At 34.2% G+C, this 22,673-nt stretch overlaps 1 protein-coding gene across 1 annotated transcript in view; it reads left to right on the top strand.

Annotated features, from left to right (window-relative positions):
* The window catches only part of LOC118749005 (zinc finger protein 566-like), a 51,341-nt gene extending 45,326 nt beyond the window's left edge, over positions 1 to 6,015 (top strand). Inside the window, exon 7 of the mRNA XM_036483788.1 lies at positions 4,944 to 6,015. Coding sequence (XP_036339681.1) covers positions 4,944 to 5,918 — 975 coding nt within the window. The 3' untranslated portion in view covers positions 5,919 to 6,015. The remainder of the gene's footprint in view (positions 1 to 4,943) is intronic.
* Positions 6,016 to 22,673: the final 16,658 nt, after the last annotated feature.

The following is a 22,673-nucleotide window of genomic DNA, read 5'->3' on the forward strand; positions in this document are numbered from 1 at the left end:
AAAAAAATTAAGGGGGCGTGGCACCTCCCACCCATCTAACTTAAAAGAGCAAAGACATAAGGCCAATGAATTCAGTGACCTATCACTCTCCTCTCTAGGACGGATCGAGTGCTTAAAAAAAAAAAGAAACAATCGATGTGCTCTAAAAAAATATAACAAAAAAAGGCAACTGGTTTCAAAAGCGAGAAGGCCAATGGAAAGGTAACTTTGTGTAGATGAGGAGAGTTTTTATGGTCGTTTACAAATTTCCGTATTTGTGTATGATTGTTGTTGCAACCTGTTCAATTTGAGCTGTTTTGGCATTTTGTTTTACTTCGTATTTGAAATTAAACTTTGAAATAACGATAAATAAATGATAACGATGACAAAAAAAAGAAGGCAAAAGTGAAGATAAAGACTAAAATGGAGACAATGAGAAATACATAACAATAAGGGTAACTGAACTGAAATTTTTCGATAGGAATCGAAATAAATTCAGTCATAAAAGTTACCGAAACTTATCAAATCATCGAAATATATAGTTATTGAAATTTATCCATGCTTATTAGGTTATCGCAACGTATGGGAGGAATGAGAATCCAAAATTTTGTACGCCCAAGTATGATAGACATTTTATTTTATTTTATTATATATTGTTTATAAATTAATTATATTTTTATAAATCATAGGTTTTCAGTCACATGTATTGTTCTCGAAAAAAACATGCAAAATCCAACGGATATATTAAAAAAAATTATTTTTTTGTACTTTTTATTATACTAATATTATAGATTTTGAGACGAGAAACACGATTCCACTGCTTAAAAAACGAAAAAAATAAATAAATGTCAACCCCTCAATTTGAAAAATGTATTATATATTGCTTTTTTTATGATTTGCATGCAGCTGTGCGTCCTTCACACAATTTTAGTGCTATTTAAGACATTTAATTTAAACCAAGGTAGAAGTCTGAGAACTAAATTGTTACGATTCTGAAATTTCATTCGACATTTTACGCATTTTTTTTCTAGGTTCGGAGTAAAAACTAGCACAGCAGTTTCGAAGTTTGGTTTAAAATTGTTATAACTTGGCTCTTAGACGGCCTAAAGGCTTCTTTCTACCGTGGCTCAAATTAAAGGTCTTGAAATGCACTTATTGTTCGAGGGATATAAAATTTAGTGAAGGATACACAGCTGCATGCAAATCATAAAAAATTCAATATATTTTTCAAATTGAGAAGTTGACATTTTTTTTCGAATTTCGAACAGAGGAATAGTGTCTCTCGTCTCAAAATCTATAATACTAGTATAATAAGATGGATGTCCCTAATCATCCGGAACTTCCGGACGAATACTTATTTCTTATTGTTACGGAACATCCGGATTATTATTGATTAGTTGTTCGTCCGGAATGTTTTTTTTCTGTCATTGGGAAAATGTAACTCGGTGTTCGGTAATTTTTTCCCATTGTTTGTGTAAAACTAATGTATTTTGTTTGTGTAAAATAGTGTTACACAAAAACGTTTTTCCTAACGTAGCTACGAATTACGAATTATGAAAATTCGGGTTCTAGAATAAGGGTGATAGTTTGGATGTTTCTGCGGGATAAATTTATACTTGTAAATATTTTCCACCAAAATAGAAACTATTTTACTAAAGTTACATGCGACCTCAAGCTTTTTCCATCGTTGGTGTTTTTGTCCTTTTTTATCCTCTCATATGAGAGAAATCCTCAGAATTTAAAATGACTTTGAAGTTACTGTATAATTATTTTAATAGATAAAAAATAAACTAATTTGACAACGGGTTTTGTTTGATCATTTTTAGCAAGGAATGTAACCAATTCAAAATAATGTTCCGGTTTCGGTTTCGGTTTTGCCAAGTGTTTCGGTTTCGGTTTTGGTTTCGTTCATCAAAATTTGTTTCGGTTTCGGTTTCGTTCCGGTTTCGGATTTGGAATAAAAAAAATTAAAAAAAAGTTTAAAAAAAAAAAATATATATATATATATATAAAATAAACTAGCAAGCCCGGGCGGACGTTGTCCTGCTACACACCGATACATAGGCAGGTTACATGCATCGTAGATATTATGGGTCTTCACACCGAAGCTTGGTACTCGGTAACTCGGTGTTTATGTTTAGATATAGTGCCAAGAATAAATGTTACAGGTATTGTCTTCATAGATAGCGCATATTCAATTCTGCCTTAATTACAAAACATCATTGTTGCCCACGCTTAAAGTTTTAAGGTAAGGGAAAAAAGGATATTTTCAAGCACTATGTACACATATAGATTTATTTAAACTAACTTTTTTTGCTGAGAACTTATTATTCCATATTCCATTAACCGAAGGCCAACCTGAACTAAAAGAACCAAAACTGAAATGCGGCAAAATTAAAGTAAAAGAGCGCAAATTTCTATGCAAAGCAAAACTCTCTGGGAATATATGAGCAAGACAATAGGTTTGTTCGTCGAAAATCCAGCGAAAATTATCACTCAAAATATCAGTTAGTAAGAAAAAATGCTCCTAAATTTTGTCTCAAGTAGAGAAACTTGCAAATTTCTGTACGAACGCAAATTTGCAGGAACTTGCAAGTTTCCCTGCCCGCTAGTGTTCACGGTTGCATTTCAAACATAAGAAATTTGTATAGAATTTTACAATTCCTTAAGAGGGGCAAAAAAACAGGATCTACATATATATTTCTTGCTAGTCCAACTTTCTTCGACATACGTTTAAATTTCTTTGCCGTACTAACTGTCGCGTTTCCTATATCAACTCTGGTCGAGATTGCATTCCGAGTACGTTTCAAATCATTGGAAATAACTAAAAAAATTAAGTAAACAAGTATTTGCTTAAATTTTTCATTTTAAATTCGCTCAAGTTTGTAAATTTTTAAATTTGACGAATGAATATTCAAATTATCGTCGACAAAAAATACAACCATGTGCGACAATCATATGTTTTTCCTAATTGCAAATTCTTGCTGGCAAAATTTTTTCCAGCTTGAATTTGCAACTTCTCTCCAAGAACTAGTCTTTCTACTTATGATTTATTTAAATAAAACATGTGAAATTTAGGTGAAACAGTTTAGCCGTTTTTAGCCGTTTTTTTGCCAATTTAGTGGCCCAAAAAGTTCTGGCAACACTGAACCGGACCCAAGTTTATCGATGAGGGGCACCAAACATTCCTTTTTGTTCGTTCATATAAAGCAGTGGATAAAAAAAAATACGTATATACGAAAGGCAAATTTATCTGTTTAAAAGAACACCAATAAAAGTTCCTGCAAACACACCATATTTTACCTCGCTTCCGACACATAATTGTTTTCGTACAAAATTACACAAAAAAGCTGTCAATTTCTTACTCGTTCGTTTTTAGGCATGCCATTGGTATGAATTTCGAAAGTTCGAAAATACGATTCGGATTTCAGCATACTATTTCTACGATTCGTAGCAAAATTCGAATACGAAAGAGTTGCAGAATAGGGGTGTTTATCTGAAAAATCAAATGTTATTTTGCTATATCAGTTTATGTTATTTTATAAACTTTTTTGCCTATCATTTACTAAATTTGCTATAACTTTTCTATTTTCAAATAGATTTGCAAAAGATTTGGATCCATATACTTTGAAATTTAATAAGCTTTAATATAGCTTAAAAATAATAACAAAAAATTTGCAGCTCTTAGGTGTAATTCACAGTAGAATAACGATGCGACTTAAAATTGTGTTCGATTTCACCCGTAAATTTGCAGATAACCCTTAAACTGATAATTTGAGTGCAAAACATTGTATAGCAAGTTCATTGGGATTTCCAAGACCTTTAATCTGGCGGGGAGCTTTTTGTGTTGTGAGAACCAGAACCGGATATTTTTGAAAAAAATTTAAAATGCGGCTTTCTCAATTTGAAAAAAAAAACGATAATTTCGGAAATTTGTAAAACGTATTCTTTTTTTATTTTTGGCCTCATATTCAGTTCTGTGAGTTATTTTACATAGCAAATGACTATACAATTCACAATTTTCAACTATTTTGTTAAAAACTTTTTCCCTCAACGCATATGGTTTTCTATATTTTGAAATGCAACGCGCAAGTACTTAGTTATCATATTCGAATAAAATTTTGTTCAGCTTATTTTTAGACTAAAAGACATCCTTTTCCGCACGGCAAAAACATAAAGCCAGCAAGAATTAGCAAGCAATAAAATTCAGAGAATAAGTACTATCTTACTCTACTAAAGAGAGAAGCATAGTTTTGCGCGAACAGGAATTTGAAGAAATTTGCAAGTTTCACTGCCAGCTGGAGCGCATGGTTGCATTTCATACAAATAAATTTTTATGAAATTTTTAAACTTTCAAGTAGAAAACAAAACATGACCTATACGTATGTTTCTTCTTATTTTGACTTTCTTCAACAAATGCTTAAATTTCTTTGTGGTAGTCACTGTCGGATTTCCTACATCGACAATGGTTGTGACTGCGTTCCGATTACGAATAAAACTTCTTTAGGGAAGTACATTTCAAATCAAATGGAATTAACTAAATTAATTAAATGACAAATATTTGCATACTTCTTTTATATATAAATCGCAAAAGGATTGTACATTTTTGAGTTTATTCAATGTATTGTTGACAAAAATGCAACCATGTGCCACAATCCTCCAATTTGCTAAAGAAATGTCAACGCGCTCTCTCGCAAGCATTGCAATTTTGCATAGCGAATAAAATTCATGTAAATTAAAACTTGGAATTTTTACGATAATTAAGATTTCCTGCCTGTCATAAATTACGAATGTTTGTTCGATGAGGAAACAACGATTGTATTACATATTTTTAAACTTAGATGTATACATACATAGCGTAAAGTGGGAAATAACCATAACTAGAATATCAATCAAGAGTTTTAAAAATTATCTTGAATAGACGCATGTAATTGTTAATTAAGCAAATAACTTTTTTTTTACAGAGCAAATCCAAATCTAATAACAAATGTCCTCGAAATAGTTCAATATTGGATGAGGCGCAATGCATAGCTTTGGCTGAAATATATAAATTACATACTTGCCTTTGGAATGAGGAGGAAATCGCTTATAGGTTCAAAAATAGACGCCAAGAAGCTTTAATCGCTGTTTTTAATGGATTTAACGCAAAAACTGGTCTGAAACTGTCACAACAGGATTTGAAAAAAGAAATTATACTGTTACGAAAAATCTGCTCAAATGAAAAGAAAATGAAAATAGCATGCAAAAAAACCAATTCCATTCATAAACCCACCTACGCATTTTACGATCATATAGCATTCCTCGAAGTCGACGTTGCCCCCTTTGAATGCTCCAAATGTGGAAAATTGCTTCCTGGGTCAGGTAAGCTCAAAGTACATTTGGCACAACATGATGGCTCGCTGCCCTTCAAATGTAATATCTGTGGCCATGGTTTTCAGTTGGGTAATAATTTGACGGTTCATCTGAGAAGACACGTACAGGACTACCAGTACAATTGTGAAGTGTGCAACAAGCCGTGCGCAACAACCACAGAAATTAAAATCCACATGCGTACACACACAGGCGAAAGGCCCTATGTTTGTTCTATTTGTGGCGAGAAGGCTTTGACGTCATCGCACCTTTTATTGCACATGCACCGGCGCCACGAAAAGCGACCTCTTCACAAATGTAAACTTTGCCCAAAAACGTTCTATGAAAGGAGAAGGTTGCGCGATCACTTGGCCGTCCATAAGAATGTACGAGATGAAATTTGCAGAGTGTGTAAGAAGGGCTTCAAAACTCCTGATCAATTGCGACAGCATCAGCTCATTCACAACGCCGTAAAGAAATATTTATGCAAATTTTGTGGAAAACGTTTTGCGCAAAGAGCAGGGCTTAGTGGGCATATGAAGACGCACGGTACAAAATTATCTGCAACTGTCCCTGAAAGTGCTACATAACTAGGATAAGTAAAACTGTGTTTCTATTGAAATAAGTTTATTAATGTAACTTCAAATCATTAACTTAAATAAAATAAAACCCGACTTCTTGTTCAAACATGCTTTTTAACAGGGGCTTATTCGGTATAATACGTGGGCTACAAAAATCAGCAAATTTCATGATCATCTGGCAATTCTAAGTGCTCTGTCTATGTACAAACCTTTAGGTCAGGGCATAAATTATCTTTTAATTGTTTCCCGCGGGGACATCACTCGTAAACAGTTCGCTGTAACTAGATAGAATATTGTTGACGTTTTTTCTGAATTTCATTTGTTTTACGGCTCTATTCTGTATCAGTGACATATTCTTGTCACAGTTTTTTATACGGAAAAATATATGAAAAAGTTTAAATCTGTCAGTAAAAAAGAGTTTGTCACCGATACAGAATTGGGCTATTATTTTAATTATTAATTGGAACCCAAAAGGGTAATCCTTTTAATGGCAAGAATCTTTTAAAGATCCTTAAAACACCCGGTGATCCTTATAAAATTATGGAGACAGCATAGAAAAAAAGTAAGTTGATAAAATGCATGCAGCAATCCTCTACTGTTGTGATAAAGAAAGCATCAACCAACATATTAATTTACGCCAACAATAAAAATTAACAGGTAATTTTTATTCAAAAAACAAAACCGACTTCAATTCTCATATAAAAATTTAAGATTATCGTTAATGTCTTCATGATCCAAATTAATATGAGACTACCTGTGAGATAACACCTTTCCTTTAAAAACAGAAATATAGAAATCGATTAACGTGGTCCAAAGTTATGCGGTAACATACATAAAAAAAAAATTATTCCGACGAATTGATAACCTTTCTCCTTTTTGTGAAGTCGGTTAAAAATCAAACATCATGAAAAAGTTGTTTCTAATAAAAACAAGAAAATAAACAAAAAAGTGCTAGGCAACATTTTGAAAAGTTTCAGTGTTTATTTAATATGTTTATTAATATTTTAAAAAAGTGCAGTAGCCGGACTCCGATTTACCGCTAAAACTCCATCACCGAAAAATGCGATGTGAATTTTGGTAATTTTTAGCGACTTTCGCGGTTCTATCTTAAAAAAGCATCTCCAAAAATCTCCATTTTTTGACAGATTTTAGCAATGAACCGGGTAAAGTGAGTGAACTGTTTTTAACAGTTCATATAGCGTATGGCGCTATTTTGTAAGGCGACGTATAGCCGATGGGAAACCATATACATATGTACTAAAATTCGCGTTAAGTATGGGAACTGGCTACTGACTGTCGGCTACTGAGTCTAGTAGCGCAATTTTCTGTTTCCCGCTTATCACGATTTTGAAATTTGTTTACATAGAGCGTGTGTGTAGCAAAGTTCGTGACGAGGAAATTTTTGACAAGTAGGAGGTAGGGACGTTCCGATACCATCAAAGTATCGATACCTACTTAAATGAGTTTACTCAAATCGTTATTTCGATACTACTACTTCGCGCGAATAGCAAACCGACATTTAAATATCTGCATACATACATATACATACATACCTAACCAATTATGCATGTACGCTGAATTCGCCGACAAGCTTTTTTAAAAACGAAGTAAATTAGTACAAATTGTTAGTAATTTTCATTAGAGTTTGAATAACTCCTTTCACTAAATGGCTTTTAGTAACTTTAACGAGACCTTAACTTATTTTATTTTATTCATTTTAGTGCAGTTTTGACAAAATTTTCTTGCTAAAAAATCTTTTGTTTCACTACTTTATTTTATTCCTTTAATTAAACATGTTAAATAAAAGCTTATTTTTAAAAAATATTTTTTTTACATTAGTTTTTTTAAATATTAATATCTTATGAACCACATAACTGATTAAAAAACTAATAACGTCACCATAGAGATAATCAATCTCTCAGCTGATATACATAATTGAAATTGTTTTTTATATATTTATACCAAAACCACTAAAAAACGAACATATGTTATTTTTTGTTAAATAAAAGCTTTATTTTCTAATTTTTAGTCCATTTATAAAAGCGTTGTATATTAAATAGTTTTATTTTATTTTATGTACAATATTTTGCAATAGATATTAAAATAATTCAACTTGCAATGAAAGAGAACAGAAGACTATGCAAGCAAAATGTTGTTTGCTTACGTTTTGTATAAACATACATATGTACATACATACATATAGCAGCAGTTAATTTCATTTACTGCAGAACTCCACAGGCGAACAGCGATGGCCTACCAACTGTCATTTTGACGAGCAATGTGATTGCAAGTTTTTGTGTGTGGGCACTTTGATGTCTTGAAATAAGCATTTGCCGCATGACGCCACCAGACAACATTCTCTCAATTTCGGTGTTTAAAAACATTTAAATCTTTAAAAAACTAGCTAAATAATTTCCTAAAACGTAATCATAAATTATCCAATACGGAACAGATTTTTATTTTGATTTAATATCAAAATTTCATCGATGTTACCACCAGCACGCTTTCTTTCAAATGAAAATATGGCTGTCAAACTATCGAATTGCCTGCAATAGATGTCAAGCAATAAGCGCTGACATATATTGCAGCACATAAGAAATAGGCGGTCTCCATTGGAAATATATTTTGTGACATGGTTATCACGACATCAGTGTTTTCCTGTGGAGACAGGGCCTTAAAGAAATGGCGTGTCGTCCACTTCCGCTGTAGCATGGCATATATTTAGGCGCAATATTAAAGTTCTTCTGGCGGGGAAACTTCTCGAGTGTTCTAATTGTATCTCCTTGATATGATGCCTACAACGAGGTTCATATCTAGACTAGGTTGATATCTAGAATTTGCCATAAATAGCTTTGCTCTGGTTTTACGTTCTTTGGCAAATTACGCTCTGTTAGCCATACATTTTACTAATTTTTGACCGACTTTGAATCAAGACCCCTGGACCATATAGGGAATTCATTTATATTTTAAATTGCATTGTCATCATGATTGGAACTATGCTGAAAATTTCAAGTCTCTAACTTGTCGGGAAGTTAGTTTAAAAACGATTTGCGCGGGATGACCAAGTTAAATAAAAGCTTATAAAAAAATCAAAAAATTTAATTGTAACCTTCTAAAACGTCTTAATATTTTACTTGCGCTAAATAATTACGACATGGTTGAAATGAGCGTAAAAAGTTTTATTGATCTGCATTTTTTGTTTTTGCATAGCTGAACGGTCGGTATTCTAGATTTGTTCCAGGAAATGACGAATAACTTAAATTAAAAATCTATTTTTTTACGTATTGCTTAGTATTTTCATTAAAACACCAAATATATTGCAAATTCACATATAATTAAAAATACACATTTTACTTCTAATTGTATACTTTCTTAGTACCTTTCTACTACCGTTTTCGCAAAAGGAGATCACATTCTTCCCCTTTCTCCTACTTCCAAAATACAAATCTAGATAAAGGAGTGTCAAATTTTAGCTGTCACAAATGACATAACCTTGTGTTATTGAATTATGGTTGATGTGTATAATTTTTCGTTAACTAAAAGCTTAAATTGATGAATTGTAATCAATGTTGGTACATGTTTTCTTAAAATATTAATTTCACTCTAATTCGTTATATTTTATCCCGAAAAAATCTGCTGTTATCAAAAATTTACTGCTGTCAAAAAAGATTTAATTTTACACAGCAGATTGGCAAAACTGTCTCACAATAATAAAAATATTATTCACCAGCTTTCCCCATAGAACTTTGTTACTGAATCACACACGCCCATAAATTGTTAAACACATTGGAGCAAAGTTGCCAATTACCTCGAAATGTACATATCGAAAAAGTAAATTCGGATGTTGTCTGAGTTTTTCGTATACTGAAATTAATCGCTATACATACGGTGCCCACATGGTACAATAATTACAGGTATTGTCTTTCCAGAGAGTTTTGCTTCACATCAAAATTCGTGCTCCTTTATTTCCATTTTGACGCAGTTCAACGTTGATTCTTTTAATTTTATTTGGCTTCGATTTTTGTTTTCGCTCAATTTCATTTTTATAATTTTTCAAAACAAAAGCAAAAGCGTTTGAAATTAAGTGAGCTATACAATTTTTTAATTTATTTACTAACAAATGGTTTATTTTTTGGCTTTTGCAAATTAAATAAGTCCTCTGCAAGAAGGTTTGTTCAAAAAAATACGTGTAGATATATGGTGTATGGGGTATGGAAATATCCCTTTTCTCTAGCAGTAAACCTTGTGGGCATCAACGATGTTTTTCAAATAAGGCAGATCGGAATATGCGCTCTCTGGGAAGACAATACCTGTAATTATTGCACCATGCGGTGACCATATTTATGGCAGCCGAATACGAATGTCGCCAATTTTTCCCACAAATTCTAAAAAAATTTTAAAACCTATGATTCTAGATTTTTAAACTTACAAACCGCAAATTTAGTTTTTCGCAGCACATAAATTTTCGGTTGCAACAACACAAATTTGTAGAATATTTTTCCATAAGTTTGTACTTAGTGCTCGGAATTTTTACCCCCCTAGGCAGGGAAACATGATGAAAATATCCGACTGCTCTTGAAGTACATACGTGTTTTATTTCATGCATTATTTTCGACTCGGATTTCGACCAAGCACAATGAATAGCATCCGGAACGAGCTGAATTGCAATGCGTACCATTCCATACTGCTTTACATTTAAAACATTTTCCTGGTAGCCTTCTTTTTTGGAGTTTCTCACGTTGAAGATACAAGCCCTCATACAATCACCAATAATATTTTGGTGTAGTTTCGCCTTATGAATATCTTCTCTTCAAAAAATGTATAATTGCCTCCATACCACTACACATTGCACCGGTAATAGTACCCGAAAAATAGCAAGCTGTGTGTATTTTGTTGTTGGTTTTGGAATCCATATACATAGATAAACCAAGTTATGAAAGACGAAATTCTCGAAAGAAATAAAATCAGCTGCCAGTTTAATATACTTTGCTCTACAGAATGTTAAACCTTCAAAAAGCTAAATTTCTCTTAGAAATTTTAACAACATTCATTAACGTTTAATTTCGATTCATACAAAGTTTTTTAAGCGTACATATGTGCTCATCGCTTCATCACAAGCGTCCTGGTTTAAAAACTGGTTCATAGGCATGTCATTTTTATGAGCTGTTAATGCGCCAAAATACATACGGAATACGGCAAAAATGCGGGTCATTAAAAGAAATACAGAACATTTGGCGTCCCGTATGAAATAAATAAACTACCAGGACTATTGACGAAAAAAGAGCACTGCCCCGTATAATAAAGGACGGATGGTCACCATAGCTATACATAATGCAAAATATCATATTGGTAGCCACGGCTACTAGACCAGCAACTAGACACCAGCCGCCAAACATAAATGGGTCATAAAACTGCGATTCCAGCGTATTTTGCATCGCTAAAAATCTATTTTTTTCGCTTAAACAACGGACTAATACAAATTTATAGTGCCAAGTTTTCGATTCCGAATTGTTTGCTTTTCGAATCGCAATACAGAGTACGCCCAGAGCTAATATTTCTATCATTGTTCCCTTAAACCACTGAACTATATAAAAATCTGTGTAATTAGTAGGAAAAACAGCAAAACAGCAAGGAAAAAGGGTGACAAAAACACAAAAAATGTATACTTTGAGCTTTATTGAAACAAGTAATTCTGTGTTCGTATGGAATAGTAGCTTATGTCGGGAAGCTGGCTTTAGTATAATGCTGCATTCCCTTTATTCTCTAAACGAGAATGATTTTTTTGATGAGACTTAATAAGAATATTGACTTGCTAGTATCGGAACTATTTCTTCGATATTGATTTGCCAAAAGTTCTTCAACGGCTTGGCGCCAGTTCGCATTCGCATTCGTATGCTGCAAATGCCGCATTATACTAAAGCCAGCCTTTCGACATAAGCTACTGTTCCATACGAACACAGAATTTTTAAGCAAACAAGTAATTTTTAGCAACAAAAAAACCCGACTTAAAAAAATATATATATATGTATATATTTCATGATTCAATGATCCATCCAAATTGTATATTTCTTTTTATTATCTGAAAATTTGGATAAATAAGAGCCTAATAACATTAAATTAAATAAGAGCCTAATAACATTAGAATCGCAGTGTGGTAGTTTTTGCAAATTTTGTATATAGAAATTAAATATAGCGAGTTTTGAAACAGTAAGTTTTTAAGCTTTTCGCGTTCTCTTTTCAATGAAGGTTAGACTGCTTCTTTTTTAAGACGTCTTCCACTAGGCACCGAAACTACCACGTTTTCTTGTAGTTTTCTAAGTTTATCAGAAGACGGAGACTTTTGAACTTGTATAAATACGTACAATAAATAACGGGTGATTTTTTAAGAGCTTGATAACTTTTTTTTTAAAAAAAACGCATAAAATTTGCAAAATCTCATCGGTTCTTTATTTGAAACGTTAGATTGGTCCATGACATTTACTTTTTGAAGATAATTTCATTTAAATGTTGACCGCGGCTGCGTCTTAGGTGGTCCATTCGGAAAGTCCAATTTTGGGCAACTTTTTCGAGCATTTCGGCCGGAATAGCCCGAATTTCTTCGGAAATGTTGTCTTCCAAAGCTGGAATAGTTGCTGGCTTATTTCTGTAGACTTTAGACTTGACGTAGCCCCACAAAAAATAGTCTAAAGGCGTCAAATCGCATGATCTTGGTGGCCAACTTACCGGTCCATTTCTTGAGATGAATTGTTCTCCGAAGTTTTCCCTCAAAATGGCCATAGAATCGCGAGCTGTGTGGCATGTAGCGCCATCTTGTTGAAACCACATGTCAACCAAGTTCAGTTCTTCCATTTTTGGCAACAAAAAGTTTGTTAGCATCGAACGATAGCGATCGCCATTCACCGTAACGTTGCGTCCAACAGCATCTTTGAAAAAATACGGTCCAATGATTCCACCAGCGTACAAACCACACCAAACAGTGCATTTTTCGGGATGCATGGGCAGTTCTTGAACGGCTTCTGGTTGCTCTTCACTCCAAATGCGGCAATTTTGCTTATTTACGAAGCCATTCAACCAGAAATGAGCCTCATCGCTGAACAAACACACGCGCGAAACACATTTCGAACCGAACACTGATTTTGGTAATAAAATTCAATGATTTGCAAGCGTTGCTCGTTAGTAAGTCTATTCATGATGAAATTTCAAAGCATACTGAGCATCTTTCTCTTTGACACCATGTCTGAAATCCCACGTGATCTGTCAAATACTAATGCATGAAAATCCTAACCTCAAAAAAATCACCCGTTATTATAGCGACTTTTGAAAGTGTATATATACATACAGTAAGTATTATAGCGACTTTTGCTAGAGTAGCTAACATTTGATGCTATTTTTGCCAGAATATATACGGGCCAATTCTTAATACTCCCGGGGAGTTTGTTCTCCGGAAATTTGTTTCTCCCGAGAAATAAATCCCCCAATAACTAATTCCCAGGAGTAGCATTTTCCCCGAAAACTTGGGAGGAGTAAATTCGTACTTCGAAAAAGCTGTTTGACACTTTTTTGAGAGCTCAACTCCGCCATTTAATATAAAAAATCTTCAGGGAATTTTTATTCATGATAGGAGGAAAGGGAAAAGAGACTAACATGTATTGTTAGTGGACATGAAACTACTTTAAATACTGGTATGTTAACCACCAAACTAAAAATCGAAAAAAATTTACATAGCGCACTTTGCAAGTGGACTACTCATATGTATGTACGTATTTTATCTTATAAATACATAAGCTTTTCTCTATTAAAGAATCCGAAGATAAGAATAGTTGGGGTGAGTTACTGTCAAGTTTAGGTATCATATACCATCAAACTTGGTATCGAATTAACTCGTGTCAGTGTAGCTCGCTAGAAATGCAGGTGTTTATATGCAACAAAAGAAATGAGTCGATCGATCACGCTTTCAAAAGAAGTTAATCGCGATGCAACCCTGTTAATACATGTGTCAATTCTTGAGAATAATAAACATGGAAAAAGTAATAGCTCTGATCCAGTACTCCATGAGCTTTTACACGAACTTGCAAGAAGTTACAGGGAAAATGACCACGTACTCCAAATTCCTCCAAAATCCTGTAAGTGAGAGTTGTGTAGAGAATGAAGTTGCAAGATTTTACCCGAACTTTTTCTTCTGGTAAAATCATGAAAAGTGTCAAGCGATTACTGGTTGATGCTTTTACAGGAAAAATGCTTTCTTGTTCCCGTACTTTTTGTTGTTACTCACTTTATACTCTCACTCCAGAGAGTAATTTTGCTGTTTGACATTTTGACAGGATTTTACACGAAAAGTATTGGATCAGAACTAATGGTAGGGGTCAGTGATCGGGAAGGGTTCAAACTACCGGGGAAAGTTATATCGGTAAAAAAGAAGTTATACGTGTCCCGGCGTTTCGCTGGGTCACGGCTAGGAATCGAGATATATCGATTTGAAGTTAGTAACTATCATATAGGGGAAATTGTCACCTTTTTGTCTTTTTTTTACATAACTCGAGAACCACTAGTCCGATTTTGCTCAAACAAATTAAAAAAAATTTAAAATTACAATTCCTTTAATCTGTTCATATAACGTTTTTCTATATAATCAACAGTTTTGCCGGTAAAAATAAATTAGGAAAAAATAATTTTTTTTTTTCTTCATACATTTATTTTTACCGGCAAAACTGTTGAGTATATAGAAAAACGTTATATTAACAGATTAAAGGAATTGTAATTTTTAATTGTAATTTTTAATAAATACATGCGGAAGTGCCTCTTCTCCGGCAACACAGAAAGGAGAATTCTACTTAGTAAGAGTTATAATCCCTAAGCGCGGCCGAAGGCAGAAGCAAGCGCAACAGGTGGTGGACCTAACAAAATGCATGTTTTCAATGGCTTGGAAGAAGCTGTTATTGCACTAACTGGATTGGGAACCAGTTCTTCAGGCATAGGAGGAGTTCTGGCTTATGGTTCAACAATTCAACCAGAAGCTGACATGGATGCGCCCATGGTTACTATGCCCGACAGCTCCGCATACCTTTGTGAATCAATTGCCATAGCGCTCTCATACTCTGCTGCTATAACTGCAAATGCATCAGAATCCATCATTTTCCTCAAAATATGTAAAATTAAACAATGATGGGTGTTTTTTAATTCCTTTCCACTTTGTTTTCCTTCATTCAGCTATCTTCGAAAAACAACTGATAGCTGGCAATGCTGCACATGTTTCCGCAAGGGTTGCAGCATGTGGATTCTTCGTTTTTCGTAGCGTATTTTTTAATATGGTTTTCTGGGATGTTTTGTATAGAGTATCTGAATTTATGCGGCTTTTGAACGTATCCCCCATTTTTGTATGAAAGTAAAGAACTTCTTTTATGCGGCTTTCCCAGAAACGCATATACCACATAAAAAACTTAAGTGTATATCGAAAATGTTTTAATTGCCCTTTCGAAACCCTGTATGTAGCCCTCTAGTGCAGGGTTTCCCAATCATTTAAGATAATGGAACCCACACTAAATACCTTTCATTTTATGGAATCCCACATCAAATTACTAAAAATCAAAGACTGTAATTAAAATATGAATAAAAACTGTTACTAGAAAAAGTATACATCAATATGTATGTACATACTCTTAACGTTAAGCATGGAATTCTGTCACTAATTTGTTTATTATTGCTTTATACTTCGGTATTATGTCTGAAAGCCAGTTAGGGCGATCTGTATCAGCCACAGAATTCAGCTATATATACCAAATTAAGGTGCAAGCTGCAGTTGCAGTTGACCGTGGTTTTCACAAAAGTAAAAAGTGGCAGAAAAGTCAATAGTGAGTATATGAAGGAAATCACCCAGCAAATTATAAAGGCTGCGTGGTGGGGATCTCGCCTCATCACTCCTAAAGGCCGACAACTCTTTGCGGCTATGGCAAGATTAAATCTTAACTCAGCCTTCTCAGGCTCACCAACGTATTAGCCAAAATTCAGACTTAACAAAAAATCCAAACTTAATACACTTTTGCGTGTTTAAAGGTATTGCAGATAATGAAATATGTATGTAATATGTAATTCCTGTTTCGAATTATCCTTTGACCAGTATGGTCTAGTAATGGTCACTCTAAGCAATGATCTTGTTGACTCAACTACTCAATGTTGCCTTCACAACAACAGAGCTGACTGGAATATCTTCCAAAACTGAAATCTAGCGAAGATATTATTGCAACTGTTGAACACTTCAATAACTGCATCCAACATGCTGTTTGGATACAACACCCATTATAAACAAATCGCGGTGTTCAAGAATCTGTTCTCTGGTAAACTGTCCAAAAAAACACCGGGCTAGAAGGCAGTGGCAGCAGACTAGACATCCCGAAGACAAAACAAGATCTAATCAGAGTTGCCAGAGAAAAATTTCGTTTGGAGCTAAAAAGGTCGGAAAAAAGAGCTAAATAATACTAATAGTAGCTAAAATGACGACTTACATATTTTTGTTAAGGTTGAGCATTTATTGACGCAAGGTTGTTTTTACATTTTCGGCAATTTTAATAAAAAACAACGAATTTTATAAATTTCAGTGCTGAAAAAATCTTTCAAAAATAAGGTGCATATATTTCGAATTCGTTGCTATGGCACTTATAACAGTGAACTAAAAATACCTTACAAACTGTTAAAGTCTGTAATTTCAGATATGAGTAGTCCACTTGCAAACAGCATTATGTGATTTTATAAAAGTAAGCTATAAATTAAAAAAACGTCTACGACAACAAGTAACATCCAAAATGTATATTTTTTTTATTACCTGAAAATTTGGATAAATAAGCGCCTAATAACATTAAAAAATAAAATTGCAGTATTTATATTTAAATTATTTACAGTAATTTTTACATAGCTAGCTTTTTTTAGCTTTTCGCGTTTTCTCCTCCATGAAGATTGGCCTGCTTCTTTTTTACTACCTCTTCCACTAAGCACCGAAACTACAGCGTTTTCTTGCAGTTTTCTAAGTTCATACGAAGATGGAGACTGTTAAAAGTGTATAAATAAGTATTATGGTGCATTTACATGGTATGAATCTGTTCATAAGCCGTATGAATTTTCCTATAAAAGAAGCACCAACTCTATGAAGAAATGAATGAAAGCGATATATATTTAACAATTTTGACTTGTATACTAGACAATATTTTTTTTGTAAACAACAAATAAAAAAATTTTATTTTGTGCTAGGTTCGAAACTAGAAGCTTATTTTTTTGTTAAATGTGCTTTAAAAAGGACCTACTGCCAATAAAGCCTTGTGGATTGCTACTTTTCCATATTTGTAATGCTTCCATTTAAACATCTTTGTGGAATAACAGTTTTTTGTTCAGAATTGCTTGTTTAAGAAACGTTTGGCATAAGTTGAAATCATAGGGATGCCGTTTTCTTCCGTTTCTCAGTGGATTTTATACTTAAAAAGGCACCAAAATATGTATGCAATACTTCTACATATCTTCGTTTAAAGCACAAAACCGCGCATCAAGGAAATGCAAAACCTCGTATGGGAGGTTGCCTAAATTTTAAAAACGGTTCTCTCTTTTAAACTAAATAATCTTCTCTCCTTATGCCTAAGTCGATATTTTATTATATCGATATTTTATTATAAATGGCTAAGGGCTTGATGTCAGGAGCTTCCGATGACCAAATATCTTTTTTGGCACAAATTTCAGTTCCGAGGTTTTGCAGAACCACGATACGCGCTTTTGTACTTTAAACGACGAATATGTATATCGCTTGAACAATATGTTAGTGTTTGGCCTAGCTTCTCCTTCGATATGCAGCGTGCGCGATTTTGTCACACAAAGTAAAGGACAGTTTTACGCCGACTCCGAACGGCAATTGTATTTTAATGAGAAGTTGTTTCCATGACAGAAATACACTCGAAGGTTTGCCATTGCCAACAGAGGGGCAACCACTATTAGAAAAAACTGGGCTTGAACTCAGGCTCTGCGTAATGCTCTACAGCAGCCGCCACTACTTTTACATATATTGCTAGTATATTCAAAATACTATCCCGAACTTCGGAGTGTATATATGTAATATAAAAAAGAATGAGAGGTACTATAAGAAAATGTCCCCAAAATTCTGGAGCAAATGAAAAAATGCTCATTGAAAATAGTTCACATGTATAAATTAAAAGATATAACTTAAGCGGTTACAGCGCTAAACAAAAGGAAAAGTTAGAAGAAATAGCAATGCGGTTTGAAGGAAACATGAAGCCATAAAATGCTTGTTTGTTTCGTTAATACTCTGAACTTTGTAAGATATGGCACTGCATTATTTGCAGTAGTTTGCAAATATTCACTAATGGTTCTAAAATCGCAAACATTTTCGTGGGATGTTTTTGTTTAATTTCGAATTGAAAATACATTACGATCATATTGTACCGAAATAAGTGCGGTATCTCTGCATTTTTGTAAAAGCCAGAAAGAAGCATAAACTGTATGAAAAAATGAAAGGGAGAAGTATACATGCCTTCCATGATTCAATAATGAAAGGTTTTGTAAGAAAAACTTTCTCTCGCTCTAATTTTATCAATGACACTCCCACCCTACTCCTAAAAACAAAAACAGTGATATTTCTTTTCCAAATTTCTTTGCAAGTTTTAAGAACATTTTTAAATTGTTAGTAGTGAAATTTTTACTTTTTAAATTTGAAGAAATGTTTGTTCTGCATTCGCTGGCGCCAACAAGACAAAATGGGTGAGAATCGTTGGACTACAGAAATTCAATGTTAAGAGACGAAATTCCCTTAAATGCCGAAATGTATTTGTCGATATTCGTGGAGACCTCTTGATTCTGCCAAGTCGCTGTAAAGTAAAGCGTTCAATGAGCCAACGAAGGTATTTAGGTATTGTACTCCACGACACAATCCTGGTGTCTCCGAATGAGATTTTGACGCAATATAACATTGCCAAACCGCATCCATAGGCCCAATCGTCACACGACAGCTCGGTTTAGTCAATGGCGCGATGTAATTGCACACTTAAAAGGTGTACGCACGAGGCGAATGTTGGCTGGCGACCAACTTTATTGAAAGCGATTAGCTGAAAGTAGAATGCAAAATTGAACAATACAAACGCCTTTTTATGGCGAATATTTTAATATTTTTTTATATTTTGATATTTTTAGTCATTCAAATTTTTTTTCGTGCAACCCGGCGGGAGTTGAACGCAAAAGTTGCCTGAAAAATCGCCTCGTGCGAAAGCCCCATTACGCCACTTCTCATTTGACGATGTAGATCACGTTCCCTATCTCAGTCGTTCAGTAGCTGCGTGCTCTGAGTTCGTCCGGCACCAATCGCCAACTGCGGCTGTGCAAGCCAGTGTTGAATATTTTCCCCAGAACATAAAAAGTGCGACATCAAAGAATTCGAAACAATCGAGCCATAACCGCGAAAGAAACGTAAGCTCCAAATTTTTTTATTTGCCGTTTTTTTGTTTAATAAATATTGCATATTTTCCGCAAACAAATAGCTTCTTCATGTCCATCAACTGGCAAACAAATACAACAAAAAAAAAAAGCTGAAAGTGGACCATCCATTCTCGAGTTATGCGCCATCTGACGTACGCAAGTTTGGTATAAACATAGAAATACTTATTTTTAATAACAATAGGGGGTTATATTCGATGTAAATAAGCTTGTTTAAATTAAATAATTAAATCAAATTCGTTTTTGTTTTAAAATACCACCATTCACTATTATCCACACGTTTTTATAGAATTTAGCTCCCATTTTAGGAAGTGTGATTGAATTCTTCCCCTTTTTCTTCTGCTTCCAAAAACCATCCCTGTGGGTGGGAGTGCCAAATTTTAGAAAAAAGCTACTTACAAAACCTTTAATAATTGAATCATGCATGCCTTCTATAATTTTGACTTATATGTATATTTGGAAAGTCTTTGTGTAAACAACAAAAAATACAAATTTTCATTTCTTTGCCAGCTTGGAAAATATAGGCTTATTTTGACTTAAACGTGATATAAAGCTCATTAAAATGTTCTGTAATGTCTTGTTGTAGGTTTGTTATCATAGTTCTTCGTATTTTTATTGTCCACTAAACGTGAGTGGCTTCAATTTAAAAAGTTCTAGTACAAAGAATTTCTTTGTTTTGAAATTGTTTGTTTATTGTTTTATAATTTTTAAAATTCATACTTTTGACATGTATGTGAATGGCGGAGTTGCCGCTTTCCTCCTTTTCGGTGGGTTTTTATATTAAAAAGGCATCAAAATGGGAAAAACCCCCCTTGGTATCTCTGCATCTGTTAAACTTTTTATGGGAAGATGTATGAAAATTCAACTTGCTATAATTTCATATGCTTAACAGTATCACAACAGTATGTTTACAGTATCTCCCCATAACTTTTCATATGAAAAAGTTTATTATATGCATCCCACTCGATATCATTGAATTCCTCATTAGAACATGTAGTCCCTCTATTTTAACGTATCAACAGTTCATATGGCTTCATACCATGTAAGTGCGCCATTATAGCGACTTTTGCAAGAGTGGTTAACATTTGATGCAATTTTTTTCAGAATATAGAAAGATTTTGCACTGTGTTGTTAGTGGACAAGGAACTACTTTAAATACTGGTACGTTACCCACCAAAAACTAAAAATCGAAAAAATTTCACATTGCGCACTTTCCAAGTGGACTACTCATATTTGAACTGAATAATTTTTTCGCAAAGTTTTTCTGAAAAGTTTTACTTCCAGCTCTCCTTAAAGGTAAAATTAGTAAGGTAAAACAAAATCCACGCTATCAGAAAAAGGATTTTCTTTTAATTAATTTTTGAATTCTTTAACCTAGATCCTAGAGTATATGGTGGATACACTGCATCTCGAAATTTTCCATTTTATCAACGCTTAAGTTTTGGCTTATATGTACCAAACACAACTAAAACTTTCTGGAGCTAAAAAATAGCTAGATAAATTTGAAAAGAGCTAAAAAAGAGCTAGGAGCTAAAACCCAATTTTCGGAGCTAAATAGAAAAATAAAGAGCTAAATCTAGCTCCGAAAGCACCAAAATGGCAACATTGAGACTAATACGCTAACGAGAGAGCTCAAAGAACTTTTGCAAAAAAAGCGATCTCAAAAGAGCAAGCACATTTGCACGCCACTTAAAAAATGTGTTTACTCCGCATGAAATTGAACCCTCCCAATACTGCACAAAAAGTAATACAGACTCTCGAACAACCCTACCAAATGAACACACCCATAACAAAATTCTCAAAATCTGAGGTTAAGGAAGCGATTAAAAAACTCAAGGCCAAGAAGGCTCCCGGTTACGATCTAATCGCTGGAGCAATATTAAAACAGCTCCAGGGAAAATAAATCAATTTCCTGACTTATATTTATAACGCAATTCTCTCATCTGGTTTCGTTCCACCTCAATGGAATGTTTCCCAGGTAAAAATGATTTCTAAACCAGGAAAAAGTGCAGACAAAGTTTATATGATCCAATCAGTTTGCTACCCATCGCCCCTAAAATTTTGTAGACTCTTTTTCTCAAAAGATTGATGCCAGTAATAGAACAAAGAAAGATTATCCCTGATCACCAATTCGGTTTCAGGAAAAAACACAGCACAATATAACAAGTTCACAGGCTTGTAAACTGCATTCACACTACATTCCAACGGAAAACGTATTGTACAGTTGCATTCCTTGATATATCTCAAGCTTTCGACCGAATATGGGATGATGGCTTACTTTACAAAATAAAGAGTCCCTCCCGATAAACTGTTTTATCTTTATCGAGTCCTATCTCAAGAATCGATTTTTCTTTGTTAAGCAAGGCGAGGAGCAGTCTGAACTCTACGAAAGTTCAGCTCGTGTACCCCAAGGCAGTGTGATGGGTCCCATTCTTTACCTGCTATACACATATGATTTACCAGCAGACGAAACTGCAATTCTCGCAATGGACGCCCTTCCACAACTCGTTTCGCTTAAACTCCAAAATGGCCTAAACAAAATACATAACACAATGGCTGAAGGATTAGCGAATTAAGCCAAATGAGACAAAGTCTGTCCAGGTTACGTTCTCCCTTAAACGTAAAACCTGCTCGCCCGTAAAACTCAATATCGTGGATACACCACAGCGTGATGCGACAAAATACTTAGGCATGCCCCTCGACAGCAAGCTTACGTGGAAAACTCACATTTTCCCTAAACGCAAAGCACTGGGAATGAAGCTCAGAAATTTACACTGGTTACTGAACCCGAAGTGTCAAGCCTCAGTCGAGAGTAAGCTCTTGCTCTATTCATTTGTTTTAAAACCAGTATGGACATACGGAATACAATTAAGGGACTCTGCAGCAATTTCCAATATAGAAATACTCCAAAGATTCCAATCAAAAACTCCTAGAATGATTGTGAACGCTCTGCTCTATGTCAAAAACAACCAAATAAACCGTGACCTTAAAACCCCACCTGTTGCTTCCGAAATTAAAAGGCACGCCTTGGCGCACCAACAAAAAGTTCCTGATCACCCAAACCTCTTATTTAATACTCACTTCTCATACACAGACAGGTTCTGCCATTTATTTCGCCTCCAATTTCAATTCAAAGCGAATTTGATTGAAATTCACTCGGAAGTGAGTTGCAGTACAGAACCTGCCTGACAGTCTCATTCCAGCTACTTAAAAGGAAATCATATTAGATCTCTAATAACATTGAATACCTGCGAATAGAGATGGTTGCTCAACTGGGTGTACTTC

Source organism: Rhagoletis pomonella, unplaced genomic scaffold, assembly GCF_013731165.1.
Source record: "Rhagoletis pomonella isolate Grant_MI unplaced genomic scaffold, Rhpom_1.0 Rhpom_scaffold_00013, whole genome shotgun sequence".
NCBI lineage: Eukaryota > Metazoa > Arthropoda > Insecta > Diptera > Tephritidae > Rhagoletis > Rhagoletis pomonella.